This window comes from Tauraco erythrolophus, chromosome 2, assembly GCF_009769465.1.
Source record: "Tauraco erythrolophus isolate bTauEry1 chromosome 2, bTauEry1.pri, whole genome shotgun sequence".
Lineage (NCBI taxonomy): Eukaryota > Metazoa > Chordata > Aves > Musophagiformes > Musophagidae > Tauraco > Tauraco erythrolophus.
The window spans coordinates 81,609,838-81,628,811 of NC_141466.1; the positions used below are offsets into that span (position 1 = coordinate 81,609,838).

Below are 18,974 nucleotides of genomic sequence, written 5' to 3' on the forward strand. Positions count from 1 at the left end.
TCATTAGGCAAAACGAACAACAGCTAATTTCGCTGTGATCATATCAGGAACATTAAGTATTTCTGTTTAAACTTCAGAATCTGAGGTACAAAAGTGCACGCAGTGATCATGGGAAAGTTAGCGGCACGTAGAACAAAATCCTGGCTTTAGTTCCTGCAGGAATGGGGTTATTATTGCCAACTGAAAAGAATACATCTCTCCAATGCACATTGTTTTCACTAATACTGTCAAAGAAATATATCTTTAGTCTAGATATACATGAATACATAGGCACTTAGTGCTCACACTCACACTCCTCTATTTTCATTTCCTTTGTGGATAAAACAGTAAAAACAAAGTATAAAATTTAGCTTAAGTTTTCTTCATCAAAATAGTCCAATAGTTGGTTTTCTTTGTGAAATCCATCTGCCCAGAAAACCACTTCTGTAGCTAGGATAGATGGGATAAGCCAATACACATCTGCTCAATAAGTAAGCAGAAGAAACTTAGCATTTCCAAGGATGTTCCCAATACTACATCATGTCAAAAGAAGATTCTGTCCCCAGTTACATATATTTCATAAAGACTGGAATCTAGCATGCAGAAAAAAGTTCACAGGTTCACTGTTTGGTCACAGATGCTCATGAGATATTTTGTAACCAGAGTTGTTCTTATGCCAAAAGCAGTTTACAAGAATCAGGAAACCTTTTTTTTTTTTTTTTCCTTTCGTTTTCTTTTCTGTCTGCCCGTCGCTCCCGCCCCCCCCCACATCAGGCCAATCTAGGATATCTTCATACATCGCTTCTTAAACCAAAATAGTGATGAAATTGTCATTAGTACGCCAGAATTAAAGAGAATAAAGTTTGAAAAGCTTCTTTTCTATTCTACAAATCTCAAAATCTAAAGTATGTGGAAAATTTCTCCTACTCTCTCCTTGTTTCAAAAACATGCCATGTAAAGCTGATAGCCAAGATTGCTACTTTATTTTTTCTACTAAGCTGCTAAAAATGGCAAAATATTAAAAATGCAGTTCCTATACAACAGCATTTTTCAGAACTTCCTCAATTTTCAAAGTGTGAAACCACAATACAAACCCTTGAAAATACTGAAATTTCCTTCCAATAATTCAAGAAGTAAAAGATTTTTTTCAAAAATCTGGACACCATTCATCCCACTGCATTTTGCTGATAAAAAGAAAAAAAGGCAAACGAATGACAAGTTCAGTATTTAGAGCCCCTAGAACAATCCTATAACCTTGTATGATTCTAAAGAGAAAATGTAAGGCTTTTTGGGGGGAGAAGGGAGTTAAATAAATTTAACAAAAAATATCCTCCTCCAATTTAATTCTATTGTCCTGTGTAAGCACAACAGAAAAGGAGACTATTGAAGCAACTGATGTCACAGCATATAATTATGAATGTTTTAATGTTTTTAATCTGCCCAACATTAAAAGATAAAAAAAAAAAAAAAAAATCCAGTGAGGAAAGCCACATTTTTTCAGCATATATCTACCTTAGTTCCTAACTAATATAATATTTTAAATCAGTTGGTGATTTAATTCTACAATAAATTTCCTTTCACTAACCTTAATATTTGCTTCCCTACGATATAAGCTGCTTCTTGCAGACACTTTCAGGAATTAAAAATGTAACACTTAATGACTTTAAAACTCATAATTCTTTAGTCAGCATGAACATGTCTTTTTGTCTGAAAAACATTACTCACGTACAGATCTTTCCTAATTTAAATTCTAATTTATGTTCAGATTTTAATTAAACTGGCATCTGAGCTGCTGCTGAAGAAGGAGGATGTATTGTAATAGTCTACATTATTATTGTCCTGGTTTCGGCAGGGACAGAGTTAGTTGTTCTTTTTAGAAGCGAGAAGATTTAGTCTGGGATTTGTTATGAGAAGAATGTTGATAACACACTGATGTTTATAGTGGGTACTGAGATGTCAAGGACCTTTCAGGTTGCCGTGTTCTTGCCAGTGTGCAGGAGCACAACAGGCTGGGGGGGAGCATGGCTGGGGCAAAGGGTCCACAACTGCCCTTGTGATTTGTACTTAGACTTAGGATTGAGGGCCAAATTGGCCAATGGAGTATTCCATATCATGCAACGTCATGCCCAGAATATAGATGAGGGTAGATTGGGAAGTTTGGTATTCTCTCTTTCAGGGAATTATCTTCTGTGGGACTCTCTCAGTCTCTCTTGGTCTCTCGCTCATCCAGGATTGAGGTGTTGGGATTTAGCTGTTTCAGGAATTTTTTGCCAGGCCAGGCCAGGCATTTGTCACCGGGTGGTGAGCAATTACACTGTGCATCACTTGTTTTTATATATTAATATCATTATATATATTAACAGATTATTACTATTAATTTTATCACTATTACTTTTTTATTACTATTATTATTAAGTTGCTCTTATCTCAACCCATGAGTCCACTTCCCTTTTCCTCTTTAGTTCTCCCCTCGGGTGGGGGAGGGTGAGCGAGCGGCTGTGTGGTGTTTAGTTGCCAGCTGGGTTAAATCACATCAATTATATATGGTATTATTCAAAAATACTATTAACTAACAAACACATTAATTTGTAGTGTGGTGCACTACTGAGTGCCCTCAAGTATGTATGCTCAAAAAAAAAAAAAGTAGTATTATAAGACAATATGCACATCAAGTGATAGCTAGGAAAAATAAAAAAAAAGGAGAAAACGTTTACTTAAGATCCTTTGAAATATAATCTACACCTCACTGACTCCAGGACTTGAAGTGAGAGCCCACTCATCTTCAGGAAAAGAAGATCTTCTAAGTCATTGTATGACTTCAAGGGGCTGAGATGGCTGGGACCAGTTCGAGAGACAGACGGAGTGACTGACAGGGCAGACTTGGGGAGAGTGTTCAGGGTTCCAGAACTTGCTTTTTTTGCCTTAAATACCTCAAATGCGGTAACCTAGATATGTTTTGTAACTCCATTTTACAGAGTTTTAGGTCAAATCTCGATCTATTTACCAAATTAATGACAATTAAAAGGAACTTACTTTCTTCTACAGAAATAATTACAGCTTCTGGGATTCTTAGGCAGATCTTTGTTTATTTTGAAATCAAAACAATATATACAGATATACTAATAATAATCTTTGGTTGCACCGATAGCTATTTAGTCAACTGTCATAACTTTTGAATACTAAGAGGTGACCAAAAAACGTGTTATAAAAATAAATTACTAAAACATATTAATTTTCATCTAAATTCTCAACATCTTTATTCTTCCATAGCTCATCACATTTATGGAGAACTTTTGCTTGAATAAACTCATTTTAGACATCATTTAATTTCTTTTTCATAGTCTCATAAGAGGTGAACTTCAGTTCCCCCATATGCCAGCCCTCTGTTCTCAGGGTTACCAAACCAAGGTTTCCACTATCAGCCTGTTTCCACTCCTTCCATACCCTAGTATTTTCCAAAAGACTTCTACTGAAAGCAAGATCATTCGGTCAGCTTTTGCAGTTTTTCAGTCAGATTTATTTTTAATGTGTCTGACACTACTGTCATTCTCCTGGGAACATGAAATAGTTTATACAAGACACTCAAGAAGAGGAGCAAAACTGGACTATGATTCCACCTCAGAAGGCTCTAAGTGTCTCCCTCATCTTGTATGAAATAACATTTTGGGTGCTTCAGGCTGACAGGACACATCTGAGGGAAACAGATTGTTCTATACTGATTTCTCATCACTCCCAGCAAAGGCACTACTTTCTAACGGATCCTCCGAATCAGTCCTTAACCATGGACTGATATTCTGTCCGACACAGTGTCAATCGGATGTAAGGCTAGAGTCAGGAATTTATTACTGAGTGTGTTTTTTTAAGATTTTTACATTACATTTCATACAGTTCACTACAAAATATTTCAAATCAAATAATTTAGCTCATCTGTACTACAGCACATCTCAAAGAGAGTTATTGCATTAAGCATATTCCTTCTATTGTTTCCTCTTATTCTTGCCATCTCTCAAGGCAGTAACACTGATTAAATAGTCTGCTGGTATGCCTAAGCTCAAAGTCCCATGATTTTCCCGCTTTCTGTGAAGTATCTTTTTAAAACTGGATCATGAAAATAGCACTGTAGGAACTCTAAATTTGTTAATGCAAAATATCTTTTAATTTATTTACAGCAAATCAAGTTATCTTAATACTTATTTTCTTCATTAACTGTTCTCTAGTCAGTTAGTACAGCATAATTTTTTTTTTCCCTCTCTGGAGATCCACTATGTCCAGGGAACAGAGTCAAATCCTGATCAGAGACTGCACAAAAATAATCTCAAATGAACAGTGAGCCTCAGAGACTACACTTCATTTTAGAGGGTACAGAGAGTAGCACTTACCCTGCTGACTTCTTTAGGAGTCGGTTCATCTAAGAGGAAACAAAACAAACAATTAGGCACTCCAGGAAGTTTCTAGATTGAATGAAGTACAAGATACAGCACTTGGAACAATTTTTGCACCATTGTACGAAACTTCTACCACGGTTCAATAAAGTAATTGAAATATCCTGAGACTGGCATACATTTACAATCTTTTAAACTTCTAAATCTAAAAATGAATTAAAATCAGAATAAAATATTCAAGAATTCCGTGCTGACTTAATAAGAATACAAAATTTCCTGCATTTCATAAATCAATCCACAGGCCAGCAAAATCAGTAAGTCCTACATCATTCTCCTATGTTTATATTCCAATTCAGTAAGACAATTGTTAATATCGCACAATCTGAGAAGTTAATGTCCTTTTCTACCAAATATATGCCACCAACATCCTACATATACAAGAAAGTTAGTGAATAGACTTAGACTTTCTGTTCTGAAGATCAAATATACTATTCCTGTTGACTTCTTTGGATGTGAAAAAAAAACCCTTGTGACCATAAGACTACAACAATACCACTGATGTCATCTGGCATAACGCATTAAAAGCACATAGATTACAGGGTGGTTTTTATATATATATATGTATTTATATATCATAGAATCATAGAATGGTTAGGGTTGGAAGAGACCTTAAAGATCATCTAGTTCCAACCCCCCTGCCATGGGCAGGGAAATCCTCCACTACACCAGGTTGCCCAAAGCCTCGTTCAACCTGGTCTTGAACACTGCCAGGGATGGGACATCCACAACTTCTCTGGGCAACCTGTTCCAGTACCTCACCACTCTCAGAGTGAAAAATTTCTTTCTTATATCTAACCTAAATCTGCCCTCTTTCAGTTTAAATCCATTGCCCCTTATACATACACACACACATTATTATATAATATTATATTATATTAAGCAAAATACACACACATTATTATGTTTTGTCCTTTCAAATGCGAGCAGACTCTCATGCATTTTTTCATAATTTAAATACGTAAAAATAAACACAGTTACAATACCAGAGCACTAGCTACAACATTGAGTGGTATTTCTGAAAACAAAGGGAAAGCAGTTATACAGCAAGAACACATCTGCCACAGGAAATATTTCTAGCTTCCAGTTCAACCTCACCAAAAGCAGCTTAAATGCACCCTTATAAATCCCCAGTTGGCTAGCTGTTTCTGAAAACATGAAGGGAACTATTTGTAACCTTTTATTTGATACTAGGAATCAAATTAGTATGCTTTGGAAATTAGCTTTAAGTCAACAAATATATTTAATCTCACTTAAAAAGATGATATATTTCTTTTTGTCGCCCTTAGTTTACACATATTTTGATACATCTCTATCAAGTGGATTTTCAGATATCTCTGTCAGATACAGACATATTATCACCTAGGCTTTTAACAGCAAATACACTACATTTTCTCCAAAATCATCCTCAGCTGAAGGTGCCCTTAAGAAAGGAACATTTACAAATTCAATGTTATCACCGGCAAAGGCTCTTTATATCTTGCCATTTAAGATGAACTTTCAAACAATAAAACTAGGGGAAAAAAAATCAAGAAAATAGATTCAAGACCCAATTTCCAGTGAAAGAACTCAATAATCATACTGATTTCTCCTCAAAATTGAAATGATACCAAGCAAAATGATATATTTCATAATCATGAGTGAATATTAGTCTTCTCTTACCCTCAATTAAATGATATACCAGTAACATACACATGCAGAACATGGAGATAAACTTAGCTGAGCTATTTAAGGTAGCTCTGTTGTTTGCAATGCAATGCATGACATATACTCGGCAATTTTCAGTGATCATCGAATCTTCCTTGACTGGATGAATTCACATACCAGTCACAAGAATAGCCAAATTTACGACTCAAAATTCATCCCCTCTACTACCTATTTCTGACAGTGAGCAACAGAAGAAGTGAACGATAGAAAACCAAGTGATGACATGATGCCTTCCCTAGAGTACACACTCAGTTTTCAGAACCCAAGGAATCAGGTATTTCTTGAATCAGTGGTAATATTTTCCTGTTTAAAAGACTATGATGGGGTTTTCTTCCTCACACTTTTTTGGGGGTTAGGAGGGGTGTTAGATTTTGTTTGCATTTTAAAACCTGAGCCATCATTCTTCAGTATTCACAACATTCTCCGAGTTCCACGGTTCAAATATATGTTATGAGAAAAACTATCTCTATTTTATTTTGAATCTTGACATTATGAATTTCATTTGATGCCCTCTATTCACCTTATCTATGGAGCCTGTGATTCTACAGATCTCTCAAACTCCCTTCTCCACTTCACACCCCATCAAAACCTTTCCTCACTTGAGAGGCCTGGTCTGATCGACTGCTGGTGCCATGAAACCTCCCACTCATATATAATACCGTGCTTTAATATATATAACATGAGATTCACAAGTATCACTCCTGCCTTGTGGTTCATTGTTAATTCCTTTATTTATAATAAAGAAATAATTCTTTTATTAAGTAAGTCTATAAAGGTAACATATGAAGCCCCCATCCAGGTCTGGGTCTATTTTTCTGGTACACGACATGAAAATGGACAGATGGTCATTACATCAAAAAACTTTTGATTTCTTTCTGTGAGGAAATTAAGAGAAATACGCTAACAGATCAGGAAAAATAAAAAAAACACAACAAACAGCTATGGTATTCAATAAAGATAAGTTTTATGGAATAATTATTAGAGACCACTTTTTCAGAATTAAAAAAAAGATATAATGAATAGGCCATTTTTTCAGAAGAAAGATAAACAAAGTGTGAAGTTTGGTATAGAACGCCATACACAAGGTTTGCAATTCAGGGATTATAAACTGGTGGGGAAAAAAAGGAGGTATTTTCAGGGAAAGGAAGAAAGCGAAAGATGAGGGGAAGAAGGGAAAAAACAGCATCAAACATTCTGTTAATATATCTACATACAAGTTAAATTACTACATAATGAGCTAGAAAATAATTTTCCATATTAAAAGAAACAAAAGGCCTAAAAAGAGGCCTTTCCACTCCACCTCCTCCCCACCTCCATAGAGTAAGGGAAGAATGTGACCCCGTGAATCTGGACTGAATCAAATTCCTTTTCCGGAGGTGCAGTCTGTAAGGCCCAGGTACATGCCGAGTGATACGACTTCAGTGCTGGCACCGCTTTGCTGTAGTTTTATTCACAGCACAGAGTATATGAAAGTAACAGGGATCTGATGAAAAATACCCTCAATTTGCATACTCCTGTTTATTTAAACCCATGAATTCTGTTTGTTTAAAAGACAAACACACAGATCCCTTGTTTGTAAATCAAGTTCCATCACTGTAAAATACAAAGCTTTTAAAGAAACAGATTAACTATTAAAATAAAATCAGAGACATTAAGTATATCAATACACAGCAGCCTGCTATAGGGTTAAATCTCACAGAAAAATTTTGTGCTTGAATATAAAGGTCCCCATTTATTACGGCATATTGTGTGGGAAAACAGCCAGACAAGGGAAAATGCCTTATTAGTGTCCGCACCGAAGGAAATAAACACCCTGGGAGAAAGCAAGTGTTTGTGAAAGAGATCATACAAATGGTCCAGCCACTAGAAACTTTTCTGTCAGAGTTCACTTTTTCTTTAGACATCAAATCCAATCAACTATGACACATGAGTGTCACCCTCTCAATCCCGTTTGTTGGTAGTATTGCCGTTCACATCATTTAGGAGGATCATGTTAATTTTTTGTGATATGATGCCTGACATAATTATTAACAGAGTAGTACAAGGAACATGTATGATTTAGTTCTGGCACTCTGAACATGCCAATGTTTTTTTAACAGTTTTAAAAATAAAGTGATAAACTTCAGACAAGAAATTGCTATACATACACACACATAACACCGACTTGGCTGTACCACTCAGTCAAGGCTGTTGCAAGCTGTATTTTTAACACCCTGATTCTCAATGTCGCCTGATGCACAGTGGGGTCGGTAGTCAGCAGCAGTGCGATGGGAGCAGCTCAGAAGAGCACACAACCAGTGGAAGAGGTAATTTTGTCCTCTAGAAGCACCAGGCACACATCAGTAATCTAGCAGAACGCCCTGGTTTAGCTGATGCTGCAAGCACTGATACCACCACTGGAAAAACAGGAAAGTGTGGGGAATAGAACTAAATTCAAGGGCTTCCCCACCCCTATACAACAAATTTGCATACCAAAATCCTTGCACCAGCAATGATGTTCATCTCCCCGCAGTGAGCTGGCTCAGCCCCCTAAAGGCACAGAAAATGGTTCACTTTCTGAACTTTCAAAACCAGGTAACTATCCTAGACCACAAGAATAAAGTTACACTTGGTTTTATCTTGACAACTTTGCAAATGCTACTATTAAAAAAACTCTCTTCAGAGCTGGTGACCTGGAAGGAGGTATGGAAGAATGAGAAGAGTTCCATGATAAGACTTGGGTTTTAAGAACAAAATTACAACTTAACAGACTTTACTACCTCAGCTTTACTACTTCTACTATTCTAATGAACAACTGCACAGCACACTACAAATATGCATAATAATTGGTATGGTAATTAAAGACAACATCCATACTAAACCAAGAAAAGCAAGATAGGAAGAAGCAGAAAACAAGAAACCGAACAGACAGAAAACAAACTCCACAGAAGAATTGGCATTTGGCACAGTACAAATGAGGTCAGGTTTAGTTTGGTTTGGGATTCTCTTTTTTTGGAGGTGTGTGAAGGAGTGTTAAATTGTGTAATAGTTCATTTAACAGGAAAAATTCATATTTTATTTTGCACATCAAAAAAAATTCTGATTTCATACTTGTATTTCTATGCATGCTCTTTTTAAAAAAACAAAACAAACAACAAAAAAACAACAATGGTGACTGATCTTCGGACAATTCCAAGATGCTAAGCCAGAGTAATCACAAAGACAACTTTAATGCAAAACAAGATTTCAACATCTTGGATGTGATATTCTGATGCATATATCAAGGAAGCAATAATTCTAATACCTAGTTAGTTTTATCACAGGAGCTCGTTCGGAAAAACAATATTGCACTTTGTCCCTGGTCTCATAGTGTTCTTTGTTCTGTGTGGTTAAATACTACTGATGGTCCACCATTGTTGTTGATGACAGCAAACAAATGCTTAGGATTAATTCTGTTTATGAGATCCCAGATCACGGTACAGTCATATTTTCCCAAAGAATGTTTTCCCACACAGCAGATGTCAGATTAACCTAATAATTTTTCTTTTCAAAATCTGCTTTAGGCTCCTTTTGCTTCAGCTAATAAGACACAAGTTGTTTGGAATGCAATTAGACCACCATAAATAACTTTGCTCCTTTTTTTTCCCCTGAGAATTGTCATACACTCATATGTCAATAGAAATTCCACATCAATAAATGTAGATTGGTTAAAGACTAATCTCACCACCATGAAAGAAAGTTTACCAGGTTTAATTTATTTCTGTGGCAGAATGGCATCAGATTAGTTCGTCAGTCTACTTTAATTGCAATTTGCATCCTTACTTGAGAAACCTAAACGTTTGGAAGCTCATTGTTTTTTCCTATGGTCTTTGACCTCATGTAACTGACAATTTGGAGCAATTTTGCAAGACAACCTATTCCGGCCATAAAATTTCCAAAAGCAACCCTCTGAAAGTATCATTAGCCCTTGTGAGAACAGAAGGGCATATGAAGATCCAGATTTTGCTCTTGTTGCTGAAATTGCTTAGCAATACAAAACATACTGATAGAAGCTCCACACTTTCCCTACCAATGGACAAAAAATTCTCAACTGCATACTCGATGTGCCAATTTAAGCAGTGTATTTCCACAAAACCATGATCAAGAAAATTACTTTATAGCCAACATAGACTTACGTGCCCACTATTATTTAAATAGCAGGATGATGGATGTGCCTCTGAACTTGTGGAATGATATCTTGCCCACATCAGCTAAAAGTTTAACCAAATTCTGTAGAAGTCTCTCAACAAAACTCATGTTGGAACCTGGTCTCTGACCACCAGGAAGAAACTTAATAGGTTCCTGCAGTGAATGTACTTCACCAAGAAAGCCTACAATTGTGTTTTATGGTAATTAGCCTATGACTTCATATCCTATTCAATATTACTGCTGAAAGAAGAGAGTGTTAAACTGGTTAGCTCATCTATCTTATCAGTCAACGAGGTGCAATCATCATTGTTTATTACCGGAATACAGTCACTAGACAATGGGCTGAAGAGCATTTATAACAACTTAGAATTTTTTTAATACTTACCAGTTTACAGCTACACATTTTTGGCTATATCTACCACTTTTCTTGCCTGAACGTCAATTGTGTTTGGCATTCACTACATTAGCTGTTGTACGCAGCTTTCTTTAAAATTGCTTATAGGTCTTGCAAACACGTTTGGTGAAGGAAATCTCACATCCAGTAGTAATACAATTTCAGTGTCACTTACTGTTGTATCAAACTTGATTTTCTCCTGGTTTTTTTGGTCCTAGAATCCTGCTGGTTGCTGAGTATAAGGTATCCTCAAAGTTTACTGCAATTGATGTATTTCAGAAACAGAATTAACACTACTAAGCTGTTCTATCACTTCTGAAATAGAGCTGTTCTTTCACTTTTGAATGTGTTTCAAATACACTGCACAAAGGTTGAAGTTTTATTGTGTTCAGCAGGTGTTTTCAATGAGAAGGAAAAAATGACATTGCCATTGGCTCAAATACTACTCAGACATCTACCTTAAGCAATTCCATTGAAATCATTAGAACTGCTACAGCATGTGTTGGAAACCAGAAATGCTTTTATGTATTAAATGTCTCAGCATTCCCATTATGTATAGTGATCTAGGGCTGATGGAGAACATTAAAAGAGAACACTACTCAGAGCAGGTCCTGGAAAGCTCCAACAACCTCAGAAAGCCACACTGGATCTTGTCCATTGGAAGACATCTGAGTATTCTAAACTTGTATTATTATGCGCACTCTTTGGACCCTGCTGAGCCTCTTGGGTTTGGCTTGTTCGTTCTTAGTCCATGAATACTTGTTCCTGACTATTAAGCTGTCTGGAGGATTTTAAGGAAAGGTACTTCCTCCTCCTTCCCCAACACCTGTATACAGCTCTTCCTCCGCTTGTAGCCCTACAAGGCAAGGGAGAGGATCACAGAGCACACACAGCTCAGTGCCATGAAGTTCCCATCTCTGGCACAGAGAGAGGATTCAAAGATTTGTCAGCCCAAACAGGCCAAGAAATTTCAGCAGGTTTTCCACTTGTGGAGCAGGAAATACTTCATATGGCTCCATGACAGCAGAGAATATAATAATCTTACACTTGTTGGGAAAAATATAATTTTACACTTACGTTGCAGAAAAAAGCGTGTCAGATACCAACATTTTTACTACACTTTTTCCCTTTAATTCTTTCTATTTTGTTCTTATCCCTACACCTTCCACACACACCCCGCCCCCCCTCTATTTTCACCTCTTTTTGTTTAGAAACATACAAGATTTTCTTAGGGAAAAACTTGTCCATGTAATAGAAGTGTAAGCTAACACACTCTTATGAAGTTGTTTACAATTTTCAGAGTCCAGTGTCCATCTGCTATAGAGAATCTAAACATAGACCACGAAGCTTTGCAGCCCGCCTGATTTTCTTGTTGCTGTGGTCCCTGAACACATTGAAAACAAATGTCCTGTTACTGAACTTTGCAGTAAAATCCTTAACGTCTGCAGAAGAATCAAGACTGAGCAGTTTTCTTCTCTTTAGACCAGCTGACAAAAGAAACAAAAGAAAATGCCCCAGAGGAAAAGTTTGCTAACGTCAACAAGGGTGAGGGATCATTAGAGCTTGAGATGATAGGTTACCACATGGGAGGGTGTAGTGATCCAGTGTGAAACATATTTACGTCAGGGGAATCATTTCAATGCCTCTGAAGAAGCTCTACTGTAACTACAACATACGTACATTTGTATTAGAGATGTATTTTATTTATTTTACCCTGGAGAACGGAAACTGAGAAACTGACAAAATGTTCAAATTAATCTGGATAATACCGAAGAATAAAAAGTGACAGAATAAAATTTACAAATTAAGCCTTTTTGCTTTTAGGATATTCCAGCTGATTCGTTCGTAATCATAATCAAGCTCTCAGTGACTGTGTTGAGTGTTACAGAATAATGATGTGCAGATAATTCAGGATTTTGAAGTCTTTGAAAAATTATATGTTACACTAACATGATAAACAGGTTGAAACCAAGAGAAGATTAAACTATTTACTACTTATCAGTACCCCCACGAGTGAAACATAGAAAAAAAAAATAAATAACAAAAATAATTATTACTTCAGTGAGTGTAAAGGAACAGAATATGTACCTACAAAATTATAGATTGCTTTCTATGAAAGATAACGACAGCAACATCTGAATTTCTAAACTAGACAGTTTTACTATTAAAAGATTTATAATGACAGATACTTCTAATACACAGGAATTATACAAGGGAAAAAAAAAAAACACGACATCAACAAAATTTATCGTTTTCGCTGCAGTACAACCAATTAAAAAATCCAAGACATGTTGTGGAGTTCAGTATTCTTATACTGGCATTTCAACAAATGCAGAATTTTAATTCTCCCTAGTAGCAGGTACAGCATTAAAGATATTAGGTCAGAATTAGAAAAGTTTTCAGGCAGCAATACATGCATTAGGATTTCCAAAAATCTCTGAACAAGTCAGGTACCCTATTCCTTGAAACAAAAGGAAGTTAAATGCCCCAGCTATGAGCAGGCATGATGATTTACCGCAGCTCAAGTCAGAATGATAATTTACTAAGTTGTGGAGACTCAGCCACTTTTGACCCTATAGCATCATCTTAAGGCTCTGCGCTATGTAATGAATCTCTAATTTAATGCTTGAAATAATTGATGAAGGTTATTATATTGGAAAGTGAGCTTACTAAAAAGAAACATAGAAAATGTGACACATACCAGTTGTTCCTGGCTGAAAACAAGAATGTTTCAAATGAAACTCTGTTTATATACCTTCGATTGATCTTATGTAAACCTCGAGGACACTCTGTGACAGCCAACACCAAGACACTTCAGCACTGGAACACATGGCAAAGTCATGGCACCTAACAGTCCACACACATCAGGATTTATGGTCATTAAATACCTTGGCACATCAGCGTCCAGATTATGCAGTGCTTTTATGTACAGTGTTTCTCTAAGAGATTCTACAAAAATCAGCAGGCAGAACCCAGCTCCCAGTGGACTGATGATTTTCCCGTTTCTGAATGTACCTACCAGCACATCCCCGGGCTCCACTACACCAACTAATCTATTTCATACCAACTTTAAGTACAGAAACTCTGACACAGGCTTCAAACAGAGGACTGGCTGTACTATGAGGCACAAGCGGTTGCCACACCATAAGGATCTAGCTGACTGAAACATTCAACCATAGGCAAGGGAGGTAAATCACAGCACCTCTGCAGTTAGCAACACGAGAAAGACTTGGTGACAGAAAGCATCCAATTTTCAGAGGTTGCAAGGCAAACATGTCTCAGACACACATTCATACAGAGAACAAATTACACCGGCAGTTTCAGAAGGAATTCTCTGCTCTCAGCCCACCTGACAGACAGATATTGAGAAACAAGGGGAAAAAAAAAAAGTAGAAACATCCAAAAGAAAACTGCAACTACAGATGTATAAGATTAGACTGAATGAAGAACTGGGTACATTCATGCAAGACAAACTTACTTTCATGTGCTTTTTTTTATTTAACTCACAAAATCCAATGCAGATGGTAAATTAATTGAAATACTAATAAGAACTCAGGAAATACATAAAGAAATCAGCTGGGAAGCTAATAAACTATATCTAACACAGCAGTAACAGAGAGTGGAAGTATCACTTCTATCAGTGGAATAAAGGGAACCAGAGCCAACCATACCTCTTCACCATGGCTGAAGTTGCCACCTGCTGGGACAAGGAGCTATGTCTATCTCCCAAATTGTCAATCTAAGAGAACTACTAATGATCACACACTGAGAGCAGGCAACCAAGCGAGAAATCTATTCCTGCAAGTATGAAAAGGGTAATTCATAATCTAAGTCCCTTCTCCCCATGCCTTCAAAATAGTTTTGAAACAGTCATGATTGAGGAATCTCATATTTTGTCAGTTACAGCATCATTCTTCCCAACTTCCTTCATCAGGCCTGCCATATAGTTCTGTTGACTGTAACATGTGTTTCTTACATAAGCAAGCGCCACACAACTACCTGGAAGAGGAATTTGGGAAAAACCACCCCGTGACGCAACTGCTCCTTAGACGCCTTCTTTATATTCTGCATGTGCCCAGTTAAGGAATACTAGAACTGTGTCAGCTAATCCATTTTGGTCTCACATCCACATAGGCATACACATAAGGATATCTGATTTTTGCACAAGCAATAAATGGCCAGCGGCACTCGTTCAGTAGCTACTAGGGACTTGACCATTTCTAAACATTGGGCCACTTGTTTTGACATCTTATTGAAGGAGTGAGATTAAGTTACGAAACAGTACACCAAAGAGAACAGCCTAACAACTACATAATAAGCTGGTGGTTCACAAGACAAACATTAATGTAATTAAATAAAGCAAGACTGAAAGTGAAAAGAAAAGCCAAAGAAAAGAGCTTCAAAACAGAGTTTCAAAAGGCAGAGTTGCGAGGAGAGAGGAACAGAGATACCAGGATAAGCAAGAAGCATGGACAAAGATGTCAGATGCCACCAACTGTAATATACTGACCTCTCTAGGATTATTTTACTTTCTGTCATGTTATAAAACAAGCTCTACTAAAAAGAAAAGATAATACTGTTTATTACTGATCAAAACACCGAACTGCATCTAAAGAAAATCGTACATGTAATTCACAGAGCATGATTTGCACACAAACGTATCCTTTTGTTTGCAATATTGTTCACTGCCACTGTTAAAGAAAAAACTGGAAACTTAGGCTTTAAAAATACAGCCATCAACAAAAAAAAGCCATTGCTTCAATGTGCTTTGCCATTTTCCATCAAGTGAACAGATGGTATTATTAAAATTCTAGTAGAATGAAGTATTTATAAGTTCATTAGACTAACTATACAAAAAAAAAAAGACAGTAATATCACAAATAAACCTACAGGATTCAAAATAGCATAAAAGTACAAATAACGGTTCTAAACCCACATTTATGAGTTAGTATATAGAAACAATAATGCCAGATGAAACAAAAGCACACAAGAAATGCATGACAAGCTCTATAAAACAGTGATTTATTTTCCAGGGCCACTTCCAAGTTACTCCATGCATTCTGAGCCTGAATTCTATACAAGGGATTTCAAGTTAGTCTATAAGACAGCTGAGAGGGAAAAAGCCTGTTGGTTTTGCTACATTTACTTTTCTTTAAACTCACATGTAAAATTCATACTATGATACTATAAGTAACAATGAAATTACTCTGGAAATAATCCCCACAGACATTTCAATCTTACTTTCTGAGGTGATCCTAGAAAATAAACAAAATGTCAGCCAAATGTGTCTAGTGTACGTGTCAGTGCTTTTAAATGCGGTGCCAGATTGGCTTATTTGGTACCTGAGACGCTTTATCTGCTCTTCATTCACCATCTTGAATTATTAGCCTACATAGAATTCACTTAGGAATCGTATGATTTGTAATTGCTTGTCTTACTTCCTATTGTCTTTCTTCCAGCAACAGCAATGTCTCGACTCAGTAAAGTGGTGTCTGTTAGTATTCTAATTTACTTGAAAAGATGCAAATTCCTGTCACCTTCAAAATGTGACAAAATGGATTCACTATAATAAGAGAGAGCTAACACACTGAAAATTCAGCTTTCACTCCAAACTAATATATATCAGTTCCCATATGTGCTGATTTATTCAGATGACACCACCCTTCTCTGCAATTTTTATTAGTACAGTCTGTGTTTAGGTTAAACTCCCTTAAGCATCCTGTCCACTTTGAGCATATTTTATCCAGTCTAACACATCATTCCTTGCGAAGTCCTCACTTTGACACCTACATGGAAAAGGATTCAAAGAGGGACATATATTATTTCAAAATGTGTATTTTTTTCCAGATTTTAAAAAATTGCATGGCATTTCTTTTTTCTTTCGATGGATCTACTACCCAAACCTTGTCCAATATTTCGCTAATGTGCACCTATTACTTAGTGAACTACAACTGATGCAATCTCAGATTAGAACATTTGAAACTGTTTCTTCCGGAAGAGCCAAACCTATCTAAAGAGGAATTGCAAGGTGCAGGTCCACTCCAGCAGAAACAAATTTAAGCCTGAGCTGCCATTTGGGCACTCTCCCCACTGCCTTGGGGCAGTCTTCAGCTGCAGCAACTCAGTGAACAGCAGATATAATCTACAATTACATAAGCACAGTGACCAATGCAAGGGAAAGACTGGATATACACATCCAGGGATGGAAGCTGAGGGCAGGCAGTGTAGGCTTAGATCAACCACAGAGTTATTTCCTGAGAACCAAGAAGTTCTGGCTTGAGTGAATACTGCTCGAGCAGACAGGACTTATTGACATCTCAGTTTCTTAATGATTGGACTATTCAAGACTAGTTTGTGCTTACTAAAAGAGCCTCAGATTCTGAAGACTCTTGAGGAGGCACTGAAAGTTGTCTTTGCTAAGATGATTGTTAATTTGCTTTTGAGCATAACAAGTTCCTTCATACGTAATATTTTCATATTTAATTAAAAAAAGATGCAATTATGGCTACCTTCAGGCAGGAGACACAGATACATCCTCTAGTGAAACACTGCAGTTGCAGAGATGTCTAGATTTAATGGGTTCTTCCATTTAAAGAGTATGATGATGTACATCAAACATTGATTTCTATTTATTAGTTTCCTCTAGTACATTACTGGAAAGAATATGTTTTAGATATCTGTAGAGTATGCAGAGATAGGCTTCTGTAAGAATTCACACTATTATCTTCAAATCTCGAAGCAGTTTTAACATTCAAGACAAACACAGCTAAGTCATACCACTGTTGGTCCATCATACACCTGAATGATTTAGGACTGACTCTTTGGATGAGAAGATTCTAGGAACAGTCAAAGGAGGGAAAATATTAAGATTTAGAATTATTGTTAACTTCCTGGTTTTGAATTATTTAGTCAAATCTCAAGAAGAAAATAAGCATGGAGAGAAAATCACTTTGACAGCACAATGACAGATTCCCTGGCTTCGTTCTAAAAGATGCCCATGATTCCAGTTACCGATTTATGCTTCATTATTAGCTTTACCGCTTTTTTTTTTTCCCCATCACAACTCCAGGTATAGTAAAGGCATGCAAAACTACACTCTAATTTACTTTTGTTTGCTTGTCTATTGTAGTATGGCAACGGAATTAGATAAGGTATGCCTACAGTGTCAATGACAGAGTAAAAATGTGTCCATTTCCAAGAAAAATCTTAGCTAAAGACTACAATTTTTACAAAGACACTTTAGGAATGAAATGAGCCTATTATGTTTCAGTTTTGGCTTGGGAGAAACATGACCTACATGGCTAGAGAAAATTTATTCCTGTGAATATCTAATACAAAAGATTACAATAAAATAAAAAGCTATGGCTGAATGCTGTAAAGGGGTGGATGCACCCTACTGTGCAGTAGAAAATAATCACTGGCTTTCCCGTGGAAAGAGTTGGCAGTCAGCCATGTAGTGCAGACTGGGTTCTGTCCCCAAAGACACATTCACGTTGGCAACATATTGGAAGGTTGTTTAGAGTCTAAAGATTAAGAAGAATAATCTTTCTATTTAATCTATCACCTGGTCAATGCTAGTCATAACGATATAGTACATAATTTGATCCAAAGAAAACACAGCACAAGAAATACTCAAAATGAATGATTTTAATGACTGAATGCTGTGTTCTTCTACTAAACATCATTTTGTAATTATCAAAACAAGCAAAAAATGCTGATTAAATGCTTCAGTTCTGTTTTAAAATATTATCAGTCAGTAGACTTATTTTTCATTCTACATATCATTTAGCGATAGCGTCTCTTAATTTGACATATAAACGGATTTCCCACAACCTTAAGACAAGTATATAAATGCAGGCATTCTTTCAGAAACTCTAGGTTGTCTGTTTAAGTTAATAGCTAAGATTAATACAAATAGTACTTATTACTTGAATTACAACTTATTATATTCTAGAAATTATGTTTTCTTTAAGCCCAAAGAAACCCAGGCTCTGTAGCATCATACCTGATCCACCTACTAACAGCTAGAAATGAAAATCATCAAGAAAATGAACAAAAATAAATATTCCATATTTGTTGGAATGTATGAGGTGTTAATTAGTTGAAAGGGATGAGTCTCTCAACCTGCCATTATCAATATGTTATACAAGCTGCCACTCCTTTTTCTAGTCCAAGTCTATCTACTCCCCTTGTTTTGCTCCATTTCTTATCTATCCTATGCTACCTCAAAGGGCTCCTGTTTCAGTACATTAGAGAATCCTTCAAGAAATCACTAGATAAAACCGCAT

General features: G+C 36.4%; 1 protein-coding gene across 1 annotated transcript in view; it reads right to left on the reverse strand.

Annotated features, from left to right (window-relative positions):
• PDE10A (phosphodiesterase 10A) overlaps window positions 1-18,974 on the reverse strand; it is a 194,358-nt gene that overhangs the window by 72,018 nt on the left and 103,366 nt on the right. Inside the window, exon 3 of the mRNA XM_086626871.1 lies at window positions 4,359-4,387. Coding sequence (XP_086482997.1) covers window positions 4,359-4,387 — 29 coding nt within the window. The remainder of the gene's footprint in view (window positions 1-4,358; window positions 4,388-18,974) is intronic.